At 44.4% G+C, this 21,475-nt stretch overlaps 1 protein-coding gene across 1 annotated transcript in view; it reads left to right on the top strand.

Annotated features, from left to right (window-relative positions):
- Nucleotides 1–21,475, top strand: part of LOC308098459 (cAMP-dependent protein kinase type I-beta regulatory subunit-like) — a 131,955-nt gene that overhangs the window by 69,751 nt on the left and 40,729 nt on the right. Inside the window, 4 exon segments of the mRNA XM_080446817.1 lie at nt 7,783–7,844; nt 15,582–15,587; nt 15,590–15,624; nt 15,626–15,628. Coding sequence (XP_080302943.1) covers nt 7,783–7,844; nt 15,582–15,587; nt 15,590–15,624; nt 15,626–15,628 — 106 coding nt within the window.

Genomic DNA, 21,475 nt, shown 5'->3' with positions numbered 1-21,475 from the left:
TCCCACTGACACCATAGCTGCCTCGCATTATTACAGTGGCGTCATTATCACTTGTTGCCTTTTCCCCCTGTACACACACACACACACACACACACACACACACACACACACACACACACAAACACAAGGTACCTGTCCAGCCTTGACTGTGCGTGTGCATGTGTGTGTATACAATGAAGAAACATTGATAGCCACATGATAAAATAAGATAAAATAAAGTGTGTGTGTGTGTGTGTGTGTGTGTGTGTGTGTGTGTGTGTGTGTGTGTGTGTGTGTGTGTGTGTGTGTGTGTGTGTGTGTGTGTGTGTGTGTGTGTGTGTGTGTGTGTGTGTGTGTGTGTGTGTGTGTGTGTGTGTGCACTTAATAACCCGGGCAACGCTTGGTACTAGATGAATGATGTCATACGGTACACTGACCTCCAAGTACTTGGTGCCCAGTGTTGCCAGATTCTGTGAGAGAAACAAGCAACCAGGTCTAGGAAAACCAGCCCAAAAGAAGCCACTATGGGCCACATGAGCACTTTAACATATACATCAGCTATTTGAAAATAGCAGATCTACAAGCTCACAACGCGTCGCGATGTGATGCGTTGTGAGCTTGTAGATCGGCTATTTTCAAATAAAATCTTGCGGGGAAATTATAATAAGCAGATCTGGCAACCCTGTTGGTGCCTGTTTTCAGCTGTGCAATAACCTGGAGCTGGAGTTGTTTGTCTATTTGTCCGGACAGATATCTCCAAATATGGAGATATTCTCCCCAAACTCTCTGAAGTTGGTGTGTCACAGCTTAGACAGGCGACCAAGCACTCTGACAGCGGTTAATGACATCACACTGCTGACATCATAGATGATTGACTGGCCTCCACACGTACTTTGTTTCTTTTTCACCCTAATGCCATATATATTTGTGCTGTGTTCCTGACATTCACATTTTGGACATCAAACCAGTTGGTTGCGGACGGCATTTCTAGGGTGCGTTTGGAAATACAGCACTGAGCGCACTGGCCAATACAAACTAATAGGCGGGTGCGCTCTGGTGCCTAATTTCCGAACGCACCCCTAGTTGAGGCCAAAAAAAGCCACCCCAATTAGATGTTTACTGCGGAATCAGAATCAGTTATAGTTGTCATATCAAAGTTTTACAGGTGCAAAGCAGTGGGTGGAATTATTTTTCTTTTTTTGTGCGTGCTCCATCGTTTTGTAGTATTCCGTGAGAAGAGAGAGGACAGAGGTAAAGTGAGAGGAAAGGGAAAGACATAGGAAACTGGTAAAAAATTATAATAACAATAGAACAAATAAAGATATATACGTATAAGATAGCCTATGTGAAAAGCAGGTTTATACATATTTAGAACATTAGCATCATAATGCAGGCGTGTACATGTTATTTTAGAAACATTAGCATCATAATGCAGGCGTGTACATGTTCTTTTAGAAACATTAGCATCATAATGCAGGCGTGTACATGTTCTTTTAGAAACATTATAGCATCATAATGCAGGCGTGTACATGTTATTTTAGAAACATTATAGCATCATAATGCAGGTATGTTGTTCTTTTAGAAACATTAGCATCATAATGCAGGTGTGTGCATGATGCCATATGTTTCATAAGGTTAGGGTTAGACTGGTTATGGTTAAAGTTGCAGTAGTTAGGGGCATATATGGGATGACTAGCTCTGGTCCTTAGCATCAGTGAGTTTTGATTGATTGAATACTTTATTTAGAAGTTTGCAGAGAGAAAAGCTCATGGAAGTAGTTCAAAATACAAGGTCAACTAAAAAGGATGGAAAAACCCAAAGAAGTCTTTCGGCTTGATTCAATAGGGGTACATGAGTTCTCCCTCCATGCCAGGGACTAGGTTTTTCCTCATTGACCAGGTTTTTGATGTTTATCGATGTTTACTCTGTAGTAAAAATAAAGAATATGATTTATCTTCTCACCGAAACAAAGGCGGTTTTAAGGTGTTCAAAAAGCCTACTCTCCCACTCTCTCGGTGGCAAGTCTCTCAGAACCCCACCGTTTGTGTAAAATCCACCTCATGGCCAGAAGATCTTATAATATCCACCAGACGGAGCAACTTTTATTCACTCAATGCACCTTCAGAACGGGTCAATAGAAAAATGCTATTGAACCAGATCTGTAGGTGGCGTTATTGAGGGAGATAGGTGGGGTTCTGAAGGTGGGGTTCTGAAGGTGGGGTTCTGAGAGTCTTCCCACTGTGGAGAATAGGCTTTCAACACTTTAAAACCGCCTTTGTTTCAGTGAGGAGCGAAATTATATTCTTTATTTTTTACTGCAGTGTAGACGTCGATAGACATAGAATATCTGGTCAATGAGGAAATACATAGTCCCTGGCATAGTTATAGAGAGAACACGCTAATGCTATGAACCAGCGCTATGGAGTGACTATAAGTCAGTGTAATTCAATGTCTCCAGAAGTGTGCAAAACCTGTGTGTGTGTGTGTGTGTGTGTGTGTGCGCGCGCATTTCCATGTACGGTACATGTGTTCTGAAGAGGAGATCTCCACATGTCTCTCCTCAAGACTATCTCTCCTGTCCTCTCCTGACCTCTCCTGTCCTCTACTTTACTTTACTCTCTCTCTCCCTCCTCCTGCTTCCCCAGGGCCAAGGTGAACTTCCTATTGCCCCTTGGAGTCTACAGTCTCTCACTCTCTCTCTCTCTCTCTCTCTCTGCCTCTCTCTCTCTCTCTCTCTCTTCCTCAGAACAGCATGTTCATTGTCAGGAGGAGGGGGTAACTCTGTCTTCTCTTAAGGTTAGAGGGGCTACAGGTAGCGGAAAGGACAAGATTAATCGCCCCCCATCAGAGACAGGACGGTGGGGTGGCTGGCGGGGGCTGTGTGTGTGTGTGGGGGGGGGGTCGATAGACTGAGAGATAGGAGAAATAAGTGGCCTAGTGAGAGAATTAGAGGGAAAGAAGGAGGTAATTGAGAAGGGGGAGAGAGTCGGAGGGAAAAAGTGACAGCGAACAGATAGAGAGGAAGTTGGAGAGATGAAGAGAAGGGGAAGGACAGACAGGTAGAGACAGGGCGGGGGCGGGCGGGGGGTTAATTACCCGTGCGAGCGTCTTTGTTGCGATCGGTGAGGGAGGGAGTGAGTGAGGGAGAGGGAGGGAAGAAAGGAGGAGGGGAGGGAGGTGGTCACAGTAATTACCCAGACGGTCGGCTAGAGGCGCCTTTGATCCCGAGGCGGTACGGTTCTGGCAGGAGCTTCCTCCTGCTCAGCCGCTGGATGCATCAGCCTCATCTTCATCATCGTCATCGTCAGAGTGATTGAGTTGGAGATAAAAAATAAAATAGAAACATTTGGGTTTGTCGTCTGTTCCGCTGAAATGTGTGGTTGTGGTAGTATTACAAGTCACTTACAATGCATAGAGGATCAAAGTAAATGTGCATAACTTATACATAATGTATTCTTAATTGAACATACATCTATGCACTAATAATAAATAATAAGCTTTATTTATATTGCATCTTTCATAGACAAAGTTTACAAAGTACCGTACAAAGTTAAAACAGTATAAAGTATAAAAACAAAACATCCCAAAATATAGCTGCTAAGTAGCGATAAATGGCTTACTTGGGTAGATTCGTCTGGATACAAAATCACAAAAATGTTTGTGAGACTTAAGTTTGTTCCTGCTGTATCGCACCCACATCAGGCTGATTGGCACCATAATTGGCTCTGTGCATAACTGTAGTATAGTCCCAGTTTTAAGAAGGTGGCATACCTGTTTCCTGTTCCAGTTCATATTTTTATATAGCTTTGTTTGATTCGCTCGGCAGCAGGTTTGAACCGGAAACACATGTGTGTTTCCGGTTTGAATCTGCTGCTGATATTCAAAGATTTGCACAAATGTTCACGATTTTTCAAAAATAGCAAATCTACAAGTTCGTAGTGCGGCACCGAGCTTGTATATCTGCTATTTTTGAATAGCCAAAAATAAATCTTAAAATGACACGTTCCCGGATTGAATGGGTTAACACATCGACCGCCAGAGGTTAATCTCATAATGTACTCACCAGTGCCAAGGTGTTTTTTTTCCTTTTTTTTTTTTTTCATGTTGCCATAGATCTTGTTAAAATCCTTAAGATTGAGCCGTACACGGTCTGTTTACATCCGCGACATCCCACTGTATCTCCTAGTGAAAACCACGTGTCAAACGGGGTATCCATGTTGTAGTTAGAGCGGATTACGTTAAACAGTGAAATGCAAGGAGAAAAAACTACAGGAAGAGAATTGAGTTTCAGTTTCGTCTGTAGAACGAGGGCGGACGTGATCGTCAAAACCGGATCCCAAATAATTCCGTTTCCGGTCATCAAACCGGAAACGGAAGTGGATCAAAAAAATTCCGAAAGTGCACCCGGAAATCTTTAGCGCGAAAAGACCGTGGACCGTAGGGCTACGGTCTCGGCGCTTAACAGTTGGATTTAACGGAGCGTAGGACTACGTTCTTGGCGGTTAATGTGTTAACAGAAAAACAAGGCCAAAGACGCTTATGATAGGCTGGACATGGCAACCCTGGTGAGAGAAGCATGCCGCTTTTAGCTTGGATCTGACCGGTTAGAACAGCCCCTCCCAGGCCAGACAGGGCCCCACGCTGCGTGCAGGTGCTGCTCACCCGCGTGCGGTCGGCCGTGGGTGCCGCCTGCCCGCAGATGTTGCTGTGACTAATCACCATCAAAGTGCTCTCAGGTGCGCGGTGGCGTGCCGTCCGCCAGTCACCAACCGGGTGCAGAGCCCTGTGTGCCTAAAGTGTTTGTCATGTGTGAGATCGCCTGTGAGATCGCCCGTGCGCACGACCCTTTCATCCCGTGTTTGTGTGAGTGTGTAATCGTATAAGTGTATATCTTTGGGTGTGTGTGTGTGTGTGTGTGTGTGTGTGTGTGTGTCGATACATCGGGCAGAAACCTTATTATGTCCATAACTGTTACTTTTCAGGAAATGGGGGGGAAAAAAGCCTGGGCTCCAATGGACCCAATGTAGTTATTATTTAGCCACAAGCTCTTGTTTATACTTTTCATTGGTTAAATATTTATAAAACCCACAGACAGATTCAACCACTTTCAACCTGGTGTTGCTGTTTCAGGCGAAAGTTTTCAGAATTTCTAAAAAATAACAACGGTGACATACAAAATATAAAATAAAGCATTCCTTTATGAAAACAAATAAACGTTGAAATATGGAGATACAAGGTTTCTTCTCGACAGCGAAGCTATATAACACATGAGTGTGTGTGTCCATGCTTGGGTGGGAGGGTGTGTGTGTACACACAGTGTGTGTGTGTACTGTATGTGTGTGTGTGTGGCACGACGTCGCGTGTGCTGCAGTGCATGTGTGAGTCAGTGGGCCAGCTGCAGCACACAGGCGCTACCTGTGGGTGCAGTTGGCCCACATCCACCCTCTCAAGCCTGCTTTTTATTCACTGTCACATAAACAAATACCAGCAGAGTCAGTTCACTTCCAAAACCACTCAATAACATCCTCAGATCTCTCCGCAACATCTGTTGACCCGGGCCTTTTTACCTACCTTAAGTTCACATTACACAACACTCTGGCGTTTATGTCCGGCCGTATCGTGCAGCGAGATCCCTTTTCTGCCATATACGCTCTTCTATGTCTTAATTACCGCGTAAGCCCACTGCGCTTTCACCCAGTGTGCAAAAGAATATTCAACACCCACGCATTATTTTGTAGAAACCTGCGTGTTTTCACTGGCAATGCTTAGACACAGACAGACAGACAGACAGACACACACATATTTAGTCACACGTGCACACACACACACACACACACACACACACACACACACACACACACACACACACGCGTACACATACAGTACGTACACATACACAGGGCCAGGGACAGGTTGAAACACGCCCGTCATTCACTCAGCGGTTCACCATGTGCAGTACATCTTATGATATTCCTGACCCCATTTTATTGTTTTTCTATACCTTTTCCCTATAAGACGGATGGTATGTGGCTGATTAGATAGATAAATACAGCCTGGAGCAGAGAGAGACGGCAGCCAGAGGAGGAAGGATATACAGCGAGAGTTTCACTCCTGCCCCGACACATCCCCGGCGGTGGGCTGTTTAATCTGCTGGAGCTCCATGCATTTAAACGGCCACGATTAGCAGCGGGCCTACCAAGGCCCCCTGTTCCTGCCCTCGCCGCCAAAGCAACAAACTAACTGCTCCGGCGCACCCGTCCCTCTGTTTGTTTTCTCAGCAACCCTTGTCAAAAGATACACTCAGAGGCGAGGCTTTGATCGTGGGGCCGAAACGACAACAAGGGTCATGCATAGGTTTTTTTAGAAAGAGTTACTGGCGGAAACCTCAGCGGAATGTTGATTTGGTCCAACGATAACCTTGTTTTATTTAGGCCCTATTCCCTACGTCAATTATGGTATTAATTACCGCCGAAGATTTGTGTAAATACTGTCACTTTCAACTGAGAAGTTGAGCAGCGTATGGCAGCAGCAGAGGTAACACTTTCAAGTTGAATTTGAACGTGCTGTAGTTACGGTCTGTCGGCCTGCATGGTGCTAATGGTTGGATGAAACCCTTCACTGTCCACTGTCTTGGACCTCATGTAAGCCATATTTGTACATCCAATGTCGATCCCGAATTTGGAGAGTCCTAGACTACCGATTACCAATATTTTAACCAATATTTTTTCAAAAAGTACAAAATGATTTCTAAACAATTTGAAAAATATAATAGTTCTACATTTTTCTCATTGTTGCTTCAGTTATACTTCTTTGTTGTATAAGTAGGTTCATCATAGTCAATTATCAGTAACTGTCAAAACATTTTGTATCCATTTATCTTGATTTATGCTTTTTATTTATTTACTTCTTTCTTCTTTTAGGTTTAAAACATTATTCTAAACAGCTGGGGGAAAAAACAGTTGTATAAAATATGTATAATGTACAGTACTTAAAGTTGCCAAAAACAGAAATAAAAACGAAGTTTGAAAAACATCCAACCGCGAACGTTTTTGCCTATGAACGTTTTCGCCTTGAAAGTGGTTAAAATCGCTCTAAATCGTTTTTTTCCAACAAAGTCAAATAATGGCCCATATATATCGGCCAAACCGATATATATGGGCTCTGACTTCATGTGGGACTGGCATATTTGCCCGCTCTCCTGCCCATTTGGACCGATGAGGGATTGACTCCATGTCTCTGGGCTGTGTGTGAAGAACCTGTGCTGTTGCGTGTATGTTGGACACCGCATGTCTGCGTTGGACGGAAAGCGTGTGTGTTTTGGTCGTCGGAGATTGGTTGGATGTTGTTGACGATAATGATGGAGCTGAGCGGTGCACATACAGTATACAGGTGGACCTTTGGAATTTGTGCGTGTGTGTGTGTGCGTGTGTGCGTGTGTGGCTTCGGTCGGGGTCGTTCACAGTTCCCAGCCTCGTCTCCGTGGCTACACTGTTTGTTTGCCAATGAATAAAGGCCCTGAGACGACAGAGTTAACGCAGCGATGATGGCTGCTCCATACAGGCTGTCATGCAGCACTTCCACACAGCAAACACACTCTTTGCTGTGTGTGGCTCTGTGTGCACGTGTTTACAGGAGGGCACAAGGGCGGGGGTTGGCGGGGTGGGGGGGGGTAAATTATAACGGGAGGTATGATGACAATATATCACTGTATGTAAATTGTTGATCACTTTCTGTCTAACCTCTTCCTTCCCCCCTCTCCTCTCTCTCTCTCTCTTTCTTTCTCTCTCTCTCTGTCTCCTGCAGTGACATATTTGATGCCATGTTCCCCGTCACACACATTGGAGGAGAAACGGTCATCCAACAAGGTGTGTATCAACCTTTATATTATTTGGAATCAAGTGTATATAATAGATGGAACAACATTGGAGTCCCATATTAAAGAAAAAATGTCAAACTGAAGCACACCCCCTGCTGCACTATAGCCAATCAGGATGGATTATGATAAATCGGACAGATCCTTGTTGATCACATGACTATGGAGATCATGTGTACCGATTTGCGTGATGTTTTGACAAAATCTGTAAGCGTAATTTCAAGAAATGTGTTTTTCCAAAATCTGCCTCCTGGTTGCACTATAAAAGGCAGATGATAAAAATGCGGGGCAGAGGTTTTTCCTTGGCCTGTAGGGAGTGTGCGTGCAAAGTTTCACGCCGATCGGGTGCACAATTGATGGGGGTGTGAAGTGCAGTACCAACTGCTGGATATTGTGTCCCTTAACTAGCCTACCATCAACTAATCTGCATGCTAGGCTACTACAGTTTTAGGTACTAACTGATCATACATGTATAAGTGTGATAGTATGGGAATGGAATCGTGTTGCACTATCACAAAACACACACACACACACACACACCCACACACACACACACACACACACACACACACACACACACACACACACACACACACACACACACACTCATAATGACTCTACTCAATTATTACTTCCAGTCCAGTCCTTCACTCAGTCGGTGCGTTGGCTCTCACCGCGCCAGATGTCAGGTCCCCTCCTGTCTGACTAACGGCAGACGTCAACGCTCTTCACCGCGGAGCAGACATCCACGGTGCTTTGAAGGAACGCAGGGCCTCGCAGAGCTAGACAGTATTTTTCCGGTGCCCCCGTCTCTATCAAACACAGACACGCTCGAACAGCATACTTAGAGCGCCTGGATCGCACATTGTCTCAGACACAAACAAACGCACTTTCTCCTGTGTTATTGCATGCAGTGCCAGCTCTTGCGCGCACGGCAAAATCATGCCGTTGGGGTTCCCCAACTTTTTCAGCTGAGACCCAAAAGATCATTTTGTTGTAACCCTGGGATCCAGTATGAATTAATAACTTAAGCTCTATTTAAAATATTTTTTTGAAAATAACCGAGCTTGTAGATCTGTTATTTTCATTATTTCTTAAGGTTTTGAAATGTATGGATTTTCTGGAGTTCGGAAGTTTCTGAAATTCTTTTAAATAATGTTTTATATATTATGCATTTTGTTTCATTGAAAATAATTGAAATAAAATTAACAAAAAGATATTCACGACCCATGACAATGGGTCCGCGACCCAAAAATGTGCCCCGACCCAGTGTTTGGGAAACACATACAGCATACAGTACACACACACGCACACACACACATACACACACACACACACACACGCACGCCCGCGTACACACGCATACACACATGTACACATTGACTGGGTCTGTCCCACCTCCCTCCAGACAGCGTAGTATCAGTCCTAATTTGGTGATAATGAGTCTAGCCATCTCCACACAGCCCCCAGTGATATACAGTAGAGTACAGTACACAGTATGGACAGCTGATGTCACCTCTTAAAGTCTGGAATACTGTACAGCCTGGCTCTGTTAACGGCCTCGCTCACACACACTATTTAGACACAGCTCAGAGTTATCGCGTGCGCGGCTCAAAAATAATTTATACAAATGAGGCACTTTTACTGTATTCCTAAATGGTAGAAGGTGTTTTTTTCTCTCTTTTTTTTGCAGTCCTTCATATGATGTAACGCTCGCACTCGTCAATGCAATATCACACGAGTAATAACGTTCTCCAGAATCTCCACAAGTTCATAACATATGGGGAGTATTTTCGAACTGGGCTAGGTACACAGCACCCGTACAGGTGTTAAATGAATACTGAGAATGTTCCTGTAGTACAGGGGTCTTCAACAGGGGGTCCGGGACCCCTAGGAGGTCCTCAGAGCTACTACAGGGGGTCCGCCAAATCTTTGCGCGATATTTCTTTTTTTTTTACCTTAACCACTTGAACCCTAGCATCCCCTTTTCTGAGGAGAACTTTAGCCAAAAATAGCAGATCTACAAGCTCTCAACGCCTCGCGCTGCGAGGCGTTGAGAGCTTGTAGATCGGCTATTTTTGGCAAAGAGGCTATAGGTGTAGAGGGAAAAAAGAGCAGACTAAGTAAAAAAAAACTTTAATACAAATAGAGTAGGGGGTCCCTGCTTTATCTCTCTCTCAGCTAGGGGGTCCTTCTCCTGAAAAGGTTGAAGACCCCTGCTGTAGTACTCTAGCTAAAAAGGAAATCTGCACACCACAAATATTTCGGGTGCAAAAGGAGGGGAAAAAAATCCAAATATATCAAAATAGAAACTCCGTGCTGCACATCAAAACATCTTCAGAGCGTGTTTTGAAGACGGTCTTGTTACCAAAACCTCAACCAATAGAGACCTTTGGTGTTTGTACTACAGCGTTGCACGGAGCCTCCAATTTTTTATATATACTGTGGAGTGCTCCAAAATATGAAAATGCGCATGGAAAAAAAGCCTCCATATTTGAGAAATGAGTGCCGCTGCTCGGCGTTCAGCGTCCAGCGTGGAGTTACCAGCCTGGTGGGTGAAAAACAAGGTGAAAGCCAAGGATGCAGCCTGTGTTTTCCTTCTGAGCACGGCCAGCGCTCGTTACAATTACCCTGTGTTGAAACAAGGGCCGCACTGTGGGGCTGAGCACATCGGCCTGTGTGTGTGTGTGTGTGCGCGCGTGCGTATCTGTGTGTGTGTGTGTGTGTGTGTTTTGTGCGTGTGCACGTGCGACCGCGTGCGTGTCCTGGTCAAATATTTGCCTACACTCTTGGGACCCGGGGTGGGGGTGGGATTGGGGACGGGCGCGAAACAAAGCCTTCAGAGCCCGATGTGATAAAAGACAGGAAGAGAGGAAGAATGGAGAGACAGAGTGAGAGGGATTGGAAAAAAAGTGGTGGATGAGATGAAAGAGGGAGGGAGGGAGGGAGGGAGAGATAGGGAGGGAGAGATAGCAGCAGGGGCCAGGTTGCAGCAGGTTGCGCTGTGTGTGTGTGTGTGTGTGTGTGTGTGTGTGTGTGTGTGTGTGTGTGTGTGTGTGTGTGTGTGTGTGTGTGTGTGTGTGTGTGTGTGTGTGTGTGTGTGTGTGTGTGTGTGTGTGTGTGTGTGTGTGTGTGTGTGTGTGTGTGTGTGTATTGCTATACTTGTGAGGGCCGAGACTCCCCACAAGTATAGTAGAATTTGAGAAATTTGAAACATTGTGAGGACAATTTTCGTGGAATTTCATGTTGTGGCTAAAGGTTAGCATTGGACATTTAGAGGTGAGGTTTAGCTGTTGGGAGTTATGACGATTTATATACTACGTACACTCCAGTGTCTCATACCGGAAAATGGCCGATCTACAATCTCACAAGTGTTCTTTTTCTGCTATTAACTCATTCAACGCATCTGTGTCATTTTAGATTTGAGCTATAACCATTATTTTATACTTTGGCTATTCAAAAATAGCAGATCTACAAGCTCATAGCCGCGCTAATTTGTTCAAATCTTTCTGTATATATATATTTTTTAAAGCAAACATTTGTAACTCAAATCTTTGCTTCTGGGCGGGGTGGGGGGGGGGTACCTGGAACTAAATATTTTGAGATGGGGGTCCGCATCGAAATACATATCATTTTGGGGGGTCCTTAACATGAAAAAGTTTGAGCACCACTGATATTATAGCAACACGCGTTTTTCAGAAACCTGTTTAGAAGACATTTGTAGATGCCTTCCCGGATTGAATGGGTTAAATGTTGATGTCTTCACAAGTATAGTAATACGTGTGTGTGTGTGTGTGTGTGTGTGTGCGTGTGTGTGTGTGTGTGCGTGTGCGTGTGCGTGTGCGTGTGCGTGCGTGCGTGCGTGCGTGCGTGTGTGTCTGAGGTCTCTGGCAGGACAGACGGGGAGGGCTGCTGCCTCCTGAGACAAATAGTCCTGTATGATTAACGAGCAACTCTCCACTCAGTATTAATTAGCCGTGTGAACTCCTGTGAACTTTACACACAGGGAGCGTTCAGCGTTTCAGGCCCCTCTCCGCTTAATAGCAGTAATGCACACACACATGGACACACACACACACACACACACACACACACACACACACACACACACACACACACACACACACACACACACACACTTAATATGTCATGTATACACATATGCACCATTAGACACTTGTTCCTCCAAGAGGAGGGGAACTCACTGTGTTACTTTTAACCCATTAAAACCGGGAACGCATCTGTGTAACCACTTTATCCATATTTTATACTTTGGCTATTAAAAAATAGCAGATATACAAGCTCACAAGTTTGTAAATCTTTTTTTTTTTTTTTTTTATCGTGAAAATATTTGCAAATCTTTGAATATATATATTTTTAAAGCAAACATTTGTAACTCAAATCTTTGCTTCTGGGGGGGTCCCTGGAACAAAATATTTTACAAAAATAGCAGATCTACAAGCTCATAGCGCGGCACTCGGTGCCGCGCTATGAGCTTGCAGATCTGCTATTTTTGAAAAATATTGAACATCTTGTGCAAATATTTGAATATCTCTTTTTTTAAAGGGAACATTTTTGACTCAAATCTTTGCTTCTGGGGGGGGGGCTGGAACAACATATTTTGAGATGGGGGTCTCGGCGGCCAAATACATATAGGCCTAATTCTGTGGGGGTCCTTGCATGAAAAAGTTTGAGCACCACCATATTAGAGCAACAATAGTTTTTTTCAGAAAACTGTTAGGATTTAGAAGACATTTTGTAGAATCTGTCTCAGGTCTAAATGGGTTAACCGGTAGCGGCGGGGGGGGGAGTGCTTCACAATGCACCTCCATGCGGTTGGCAGCCCTAATGGGGATCAGTTTCTCCCGATGTTGCACGGCGAAAATGGCAAGAGCTGCAAGCTCACATTTTCGTCTCAAACACGGCACGCTGTTGTCAGCTTGTCGATACTGTATAGCGACCCCACAGAAGTGGCCCCGCCCGGCCGTAACTTGCTTCTCTGACTTCTCTGTCCTTTTAGATTTCTTTGGCTATTCAAAAATAGCAGATATACAAGCTCATAGCGCGGCACCGAGTGCCGCACTATGAACTTGTAGATCTGCTATTTTGGAAAAATCGTGAACATTTGTGCAAATCTTTGAATATATATATTTTTAAAGCGAACATTTGTAACTCAAATCTTTGCTTCCGGAGGTCCCTGGAACAAAAATATTTAAAAAATGTTTGCTTTAAAAAATACACATTCAAAGATTTGCACGATTTTTCTAAAAATAGCAGATCTACGAGCTCATAGCGCGGCAACAGGCACTCGGTGCCTGTTGCATGGCGGTCCGGTGAGTTGGCGACCTGGGTTTGATCTCGGCTCAAGACGCCACAATATGCTATTTTCACCGCGCGACACTGTCGTTACGATGAAGAATAAATCACACTTAACCGAGAGCCTAATTAACACAGGCTGGGCTTTATTGGAAGGCTTTATTAGCCAAAACAGAATACATATGGCCACGTGTAAGTTAACTATCTGGGTGTGTGCTGACTGAGGGGGGTCGGAGGGACGTGGGCGGTTTGTGTTTTCCATGGAAAGTAGCGATCTCGCTGCAGATCAAATAAAAGAAAACGTCAGGCTGTAATTTAATCATACGAACCGACGGTGTTTGTTGCCGTATAGGCCTCTCCGGTGTGTTTCTCCCCGCGGCCGAGGCATTGTTCTTAACCCATTAAGACCGGGAACGCAGCACGTGTGTCCTTTATAGATTTATATGGCTATTCAGAAGAAAAAAAAGCTTGTAAATCTGCTATTTTTTGAAAAATCGTGAAAATGTGTGCACATCTTTGAATAAATATTTTTAAAGCGAACATTTGTAACTCGAATCTTTGCTTCTGGAGGTCCCTGGAACAAAATATTTTACAAAAATAGCAGATCTACAAGCTCATAGCGCGGCACTCTGTACCGTGCTATGAGCTTGTAGATCTGCTATTTTTGAATAGCCCAAAGAAATCTAAAAATGACAGAGCTGCGATCCCGGATTGAACGGGCTAAGCGAGTTTTTCCGCCGTTTAGCCACGCAGAGTGCATTAATGAGAGCCGTTTCTTCTGGTGCTGCCGTGTTTTTAATAGAGGCATATTGGCAGGCAGTGAAATATGCAATATGCTAGAATAGGACGCTCATCTCAGCGTGCCCTGCAGCTGTCCAAGAGGCCCTCCATTCATACGGTTACATGCCCATGGAAAAGAAGATACGCACACGCACGCCAGACTGTTCTCCTCACTGGAACACAGGGAGAGGTTTGGAGAAATTACAAGGAAAGAGGGAGAGAAGTGTGTGTGTGCTTTGCTGTCTTTGTGGGGACCAAAAGACGCCACGAGGATAGTAAAATCAGAACTAGAAGAGTGCACTCCTCGGAGCGCAGGTCTCCGCCAGCCAGGTTGCCTTTCCAGGGCCCGCAAACTTTAGATAGTCAGTCATAGCCAATTGGAAAGGAATATGGAAAGTCTGACCGATACAGCTTGATCACATGACTCGGGAAATAATATGTTCCGATTTGCGTGAGTTTGGACAAAATGTGCAGGAGTTGTAGCAAAAACTGTGTTTTGAAGGCAAGATGGCGGAAAATGTAGTCTGGTACAAATAGCCGGAGCCTGTTTGTTAGTTAGTTTATTTATTTCGGTCATGATTTAGAAAAACAAACAGTTGAACATACCGAATTTAGTCAAAAGATAATATTGGCCGAAAAGGTTTGGGCTGAAGCCGAAGCTTATTATGCCCACCTTATTCATATCTAAATTAAATTAATTGTCACAAAAGAAAAGGAAACAAAAGAGCAAAACAAATAAAAGAGAACCAAGTGTCAACGATGCTTACAAATCTTACACATCAGAACAAACGAAACAGAACGCAGAGAAACCTTTTTTTTTTGTTGCAAATCTTTATTTAGTATGGGGAGTTACGTCATGACCTAGGAATTCAGGAGGGATTTGATTGTACGACCTACAAGCGTTCAGGTGTTATATTCCAAAACGTGACGCGGGCTGTTATAGCGCCACCATGAGGGGCAATTTGTAGGGGTTCTTTCTTGACCTACTGGCAGTTGTGCGTGCAAAGTTTCATGCTGATAGGGCCAACGGTGCCGGAGATTAGCTGTTCACAGATGGACACACACACACACACACACACACACACACACACACACACACACACACACACACACACACACACCCGGACGGATGGACGGACAGAGGCGAAAACATAGTCTCCTGGTCCCATGAACAAAATGGAAATTCTATTTAGAAAAATATTACAATTAGGATTACAAAAAAGCTTACAATTATTTTTAAAAATCAGTTTAGGATTAGGCATTTAGGGGTTAGGGTACGTTTTAGGGTAAAGGGATCGGGATTTTGATGTTAGAGTTGTGATTAGGTTATGGATAGGTTACGCCAGCAGGTAAAATAGGCCATGTTGAATGAAAAGTTGGTTTCGATGTCCCCACAAAGGCAGTAAGTCCCTCTGTGTGTGTGTGTGTGTGTGTGTGTCCGTCCGTCCGTCCCAGCTGGCAGTAGTGACTTAAAGGTGGGACGACAGGTCCAAGTGCTTCACAAATTATTCTAATCGTTTAATGCGCCGGCCACTCTGTCCTACTGAGGACATGTAATGGGTAACGGTGAGCTTTTCCCTCTTTTCTTTTCATGTTTTCACGCTCCCTCTCATCTCCTCTGCTTTCCCACCAGGTGACGAAGGGACAACTTCTATGTGATTGACCAAGGAGAAGTGGGACGTAAGTGGTCGACAAGGAGAGAGAGAGAGAGAGAGAGAGGAGAGAGAGAGAGAGAGAGAGAGAGAGAGAGAGAGAGAGACACATGCACGTTCACGCCAACACAATTTCAGGCCACTTATTTAGTGTGTTAATTCTGAGGACAATTTACAATTCAGGCATTTAGCAGACACTCTTGTCCAGAGCGACTTACAATAAGCAAGGTAAACACATACATTAACCATTAAGACCTGGAACGCATCGGTGTCACTTTTTGATTAGAGCTAAAAAGCATTGTTTTACACTTTGGCTATTCAAAATAGCAGATATACAAGCTCATAGCGAGTGCCGCGCTACGAGCTTGTAGATCTGCTATTTTTGGAAAATCGTGAAAACGTGTGCAAACCTTTGAATATATATATAATTTTAAAGCGAACATTTGTAACTCAAATCTTTGCTTCTGGGGGGGTCCCAGGAACAACACATTTTGAGATGGGGGTCCGCGGCCAATACATATCATTTTGGGGGTCCTTGACATGAAAAAGTTTGAGAATCACTGACATAGAAACATGTGTTTTTCAGAATACTGACAATTTGTAGAATCGGCCTCAGTTCTTAATGGTCAAATGGCACAGTGTATATAGTGCCTCACAGGTAAACCAAGAACCTAGCATCAGTCTAAAACATATATATCTGTACATTGAAACTATAGGATACCAGGTGAACGATGAACATAGCAATCTGTCTAAATAACATGCTAAATACAGTACATCTAAATGACATTTTAGCCTTTGCATAAGTCTGCGTGGTCGTCAAACTGGGTCATGTGCTACAGGCTGAGGAAGAAAGCACCGTACATGGTATTTTCAAGACCCCGCTTCAGAACCGACACAAGAGTTAGGACCTTTTTCTTTTTTTTACTGTGTACCTGCTCTTAACTCATTCAGTGCCTGGCTTAAGTGCCAGAGCCAAAAGTCATTGTAAAAAAAAAGTGCTTAGGAGCCGAGATAGTCTTTTTCAGTAAGAAGTTAAACAAGAAGTGAATGGAGCAAAACATTTTCAAATCATGATATCTTGGGTTCTGAACATTTTTTTCCAAAAAAATAAATAAATAAAAAATAATAATAATATATATATATATATATATATATATATATATATATATATATATATATATATATATATATATTTTTTTTTTTTTTACGTCTTAGACGTCCAGTGGCACTGAATGAGTTAACCCATTAAGACCGGGAACGCATCTGTGTCATTTTTTGGATTTGAGTTAAAAAAGCATTCTTTTACACTTTGGCTATTCAAAAATAGCAGATCTACAAGCTCGTAGCGTGTAAATCTAGATTTATTTAGCAAATCATTTAATATATATATTTGTAAAGCGAATATTTGTAACTCAAATCTTTGGTTCTGGGGGTCCCTGGAACAACATATTTTGAGATGGGGGTCCGCGGCCAAATACATATACGTTTTGGGGGTCCTTGACATGAAAAACGTTGAGAACCACTGACATAAGTTTTTTCAAAAACCAGTTACGATTTAGAAGACATTTTGTAGAATCGGAACCTCAGGCCTTAATGGGTTAAATGAGCTCCGAAGGAGGTGGGGTGTTGGTGGGCCTCAGGGGGCGTAAAACCCAGCCTTGTCCAACTGTGGCAAGACACCACGACCCACAAACAAAAGGAGGGTTGTTGTGATCCCTCTGTTTTTGTTTAGTTTTTTTGTGGGGGGGGTGGAGCTGGTTTCCCTCGAAAGGTTGTTTCCACCTTTTGGATTGTCCAGATGACAATCTGGACGAGGCCCTAGTACACTGCGCGGTGAGAACATCTTTTGTCTCAGCGCTGCGTCCCAACACACAGAGAGCGAGATAGAGTGAAGTGGAAGAGATTAAAAAAAAACTGAGTTGACGGAAATTCAGACAGGAAGCGACCTTATCGTCTTACGCCGGTTAGTGCCGAGGCGGCAGGTAAGAAGAGGAGAGGCAGCGGGGTGGTGTGGGTGATCTCTCGGCCAAGCGTGCCAGAGAGAGAGCCCTGTCTGTCCCATCCGTATAGGGAGAAAGAAAGAGAGGAAGTGTCTCGGTGCTGCCGGGGCAGAGATGGAGCCTTGATAGCTAAGGCCGCGTAAAAAAACAACCAACCTTCCACCCGGCGTCATTCCAGCATGGAGTCCTGTTGTTCTCCGTTGTCTCTTCTTCAGATGTGCTTGAGATTAGAGAGGGCCTCTTTCTAATGCTGTTGAAACGGTGGAGGGCTATGATTGTTTATACAAGTTGTTTGATCTCTCTCTCTCTCTCCCTCCCTCGCTCCGACTATCTCTCTATCTATCTCTCTCTCTCCCCCCCCCTGCTGTCTCCAGTATGACTCTAGTGGTTTTTGTTTTAGCGTGATAAGGAGTCCGATACTGTGTCTCGCACAATAGAAGCTTTTTAGACCGAGCTTTTTAAGCACCCCTCATCTTAATCTGATTATCTATTCCTAGGATGTTATCCATGGAGAGACACACATGCTTTTTGTACCACACCGTGGGTTTTGACTGCGTCCTCATGACCCAATTGTTGAATTTTAGGGCTCATTTGACTCTTATTGTGCCAGGATAAAACATTTCCGCAAGGCCGGTGGGTTAGATGAGAGATTCTCAGTTTCTCTCTCACAGACTAAACCATCCATATCTCTTAGCCAAGACCATGGGTGCGTTTTATAAATGTACTCCGAGGGGCGTCAGAGCTCTCGCTGCGTGCTTTCTTGTCATTTCGGAAATTCAGTGCGTTCCTGTTTGGAAGTTCTGAGCACTGCTCTCTTCTTGGAGCGCGTGGAGCGTACAACAGGCGCTCATGAGACAGTTTGGCAGTGGTGGAAAAAGTACTCAACTTCTTTACTTAAGTAAAAGTACCAATGCTGCAATGTAGAAATACTCTGTTTACAAGTAAAAGTCCAGAATTCAAAATCTACTTGAGTAAAAGTACAAAAGCGCACAACAGGCGCACAACAGGCGCTTATGAGACAGTTTGGCAGTGGTGGAAAAAGTACTCAACTTCTTTACTTAAGTAAAAGTACCAATGCTGCAATGTAGAAATACTCTTTTTACAAGTAAGTAAGTCCAGAATTCAAAATCTACTTGAGTAAAAGTACAAAAGTATTGGCATCAAAATGTACTTAAAGTACCGAAAGTAAAAGTACTAAAATGTTTGAAATAGTAGATCTACAAGCTTGTTGTGAGCTTGCAGATCGGCTATTTTCAAATAGCCTAGGTATAAAATAGGGCTAAAGTGGTTAATGTATGTTTCATAATATCATCATTTATATCTGAAAAGTAACTAGTAACTACAGTTTTCAAATAATTGTAGTGGAGTAAAAGTACAATATTTGCCTCTGAGATGTAGTGGAGTAGAAGTAAACGTATTGGAAATTGGACATACTCAAGTAAAGTACAAATACCTCAAAATTGTACTTAAGTAAATGTACTTAGTTACTTTCCACCACTGCAGTTCGGGGAACAAACCCAACGAGCCAAAGTGTCACCGCAACATCTTGTCGCTGGCTAACAAGTGACTTTAGGTCATAGTGTGATACAAAACCATCCCGTTGTTGCACACTAACTTACAGAAACGTCGGAACGTTGTGACGCCACTGCCTGGAAGGTCCTCTAAAACGGTGGAAACGTTCTTCTCAGCCCCAGACGCTAATGTTTCCGTTTACCTTCTCGAACCAATTTTTCATTCGTACGTTACACAATAATCCTGACAGAGGATTTAATCAAGCACCCCCTATAAGAACACCTGCACCATCTCTCTCTCTCTCTCTCTCTCTCTCTCTCTCTCTCTCTCTTTCTGTCCCTATAAACCTCCTCAGTTGTGTTGTGTTGTGTTGTGTTGTGTTGTGTTGTGTTGTGTTGTGTTGTGTTGCGTCGTGTCGGAGGTGGTCCTTCTCTTCCCATTCCCCGGGGGACGTCGCCTTCACTCTGGCTGCCACTAGAGAATGTCAGGCATCCCCCGCCACAGCCAAGACCCTGTCAGCTGCACACAGCTGCTCCAGAACTCACACTTTCTCTCTCTCTCTCTCCCTCACTCTCACTTTCTCTCTCTCTCTCTCTCTCTCTCTCTCTCTCTCTCTCTCTCTCTCTCTCTCTCTCTCTCTCTCTCTCTCTCTCTCTCTCTCTCTCTCTCTCTCTCTCTCATCTGTCTCTCACTCACCCCCGCCACCCCCCCCCCCCACCCCTTTCTCCATCTTTCCCTTCCATCCCTGCATCCCTGTCAGCAAACCTCTCTCTCTCTCTCTCTCTCCCAGCCCAGGCCCCAGACAGTAAAAGCCACTGTGACTTCAGTGCCGGGGGGTTATTAAAAGTGTGGAGATGGTGATGTCTCTCATTAGACCCGGGGTGTAAATCTGCCTGCTATCCCGCAGACTGGGAGAGAAGGATTACTGCTGCCGCTGCCGCCGTTGCTGCTGCTGTTGACACACACACACACACACAGCACACACACACACACACACACACACACACCCTCGATGAACATTATGTACATACACACAGGCCTACACTTACGCATTCACACCACAAGAAGGCAACTGCCAAACACACACACACACACACACACACCCACAGGCGTGAGCGCAGACACACACTCCCAAGTAAACTGCAAATAAAAATACACACCAACGCTGGCTCCACCTCCTTGTCCGCCCGCCTGCCTCTCCAGTAATTGTTGATTTGTCGTTTCTTAATTCCCACCAGACACACACTAACACTTTATTGTACGTATTATTTCGCTCACACACACACACACACACACACAAGGGGATGGGCCTCGTAGTGTTGAAATGCCGTCAAATGCCGGCTGCGATGCCGCTTGCATATCTGATGACTCCCGAGTCATCAGATATGCAAGCGGCATCGCAGCCGCCACGCTGGCTGGCACGGCGTTTTTCGGTCTGTTTGATGAACTCGGTGTTACCCGTTTGTTAACTCAGTGTTACCCGTTTGTTACGCAATGTGCGGCGCGTCGCGGCACACGCACCGCGGCCACAGACGGCCAGGGAGACGACGAGGAGGCCAGCTCGGCCCCTGCATGCTGTCCACGTTCGCTCTGGGCCCTCTGTTAAACCTCTTTGAAGCCCTTGTCAGGTTCACGGCGAAAAGGATGAGTCCCCTGCGGTAGCCCGTTAGCCCTGGATAATGGCCCATAGCAACAATCCTGGCCATTCACCACCACTGCACACTGGAGACTGGAGCACACTGGGGACAAGACCCCCCTCTCCTCCCCACCACCCCCCCCCCATGCTTCTCTGTCTGTCTTTCTCTCTCTGTCTCTCTCTCTCTCTCTCTCTCTCTCTCTCTCTCTCTCTCTCTCTCTCTCTCTCTCTCTCTCTCTTCTGTTATTAACCCATTCAATCCGAAAAAGCATCTCTGTCATTTTAGATGTCTTTGGCTAAAATAGCAGATATGCAAGCTCATAGCGCACGCAAGTAAGCGGCTATGAGCTTGTAGATCTGCTTTTTTTTTATCGTGAAAACGTGTGCAAATCTTTGAATATATATCTTTCAAAGCGAATAATTGTAAAATAGTTTGTTCCAGGGACCTCCAGAAGCAAAGATTTGAGTTACAAATTAAAAAAATATATATTCAAATATTTGCACTAAGGTTCAAGATTTTTTTTAAATAGCAGATCTACAAGCTCGCGAGTGCCGCGCTACGAGCTTGTAGATCTGCTATTTTTGAATAGCCCAAAGTATATAAAATAATGGCACAGATGCGTTCCCGGTTTGAATGGGTTAAGTCAACAAGTGGATAGTGTGTCGACAGGTGAAACCACAGCGAGGCAGACTGAATGAGGCTCACTGAGGCTGTATTGTGCGCACG

Source organism: Gymnoscopelus braueri, assembly GCF_963280865.1.
Source record: "Gymnoscopelus braueri genome assembly, chromosome: 13".
NCBI lineage: Eukaryota > Metazoa > Chordata > Actinopteri > Myctophiformes > Myctophidae > Gymnoscopelus > Gymnoscopelus braueri.
Note: the sequence above shows the minus strand (reverse complement) of the source record. Positions and strands in the feature narration are given on the sequence as shown.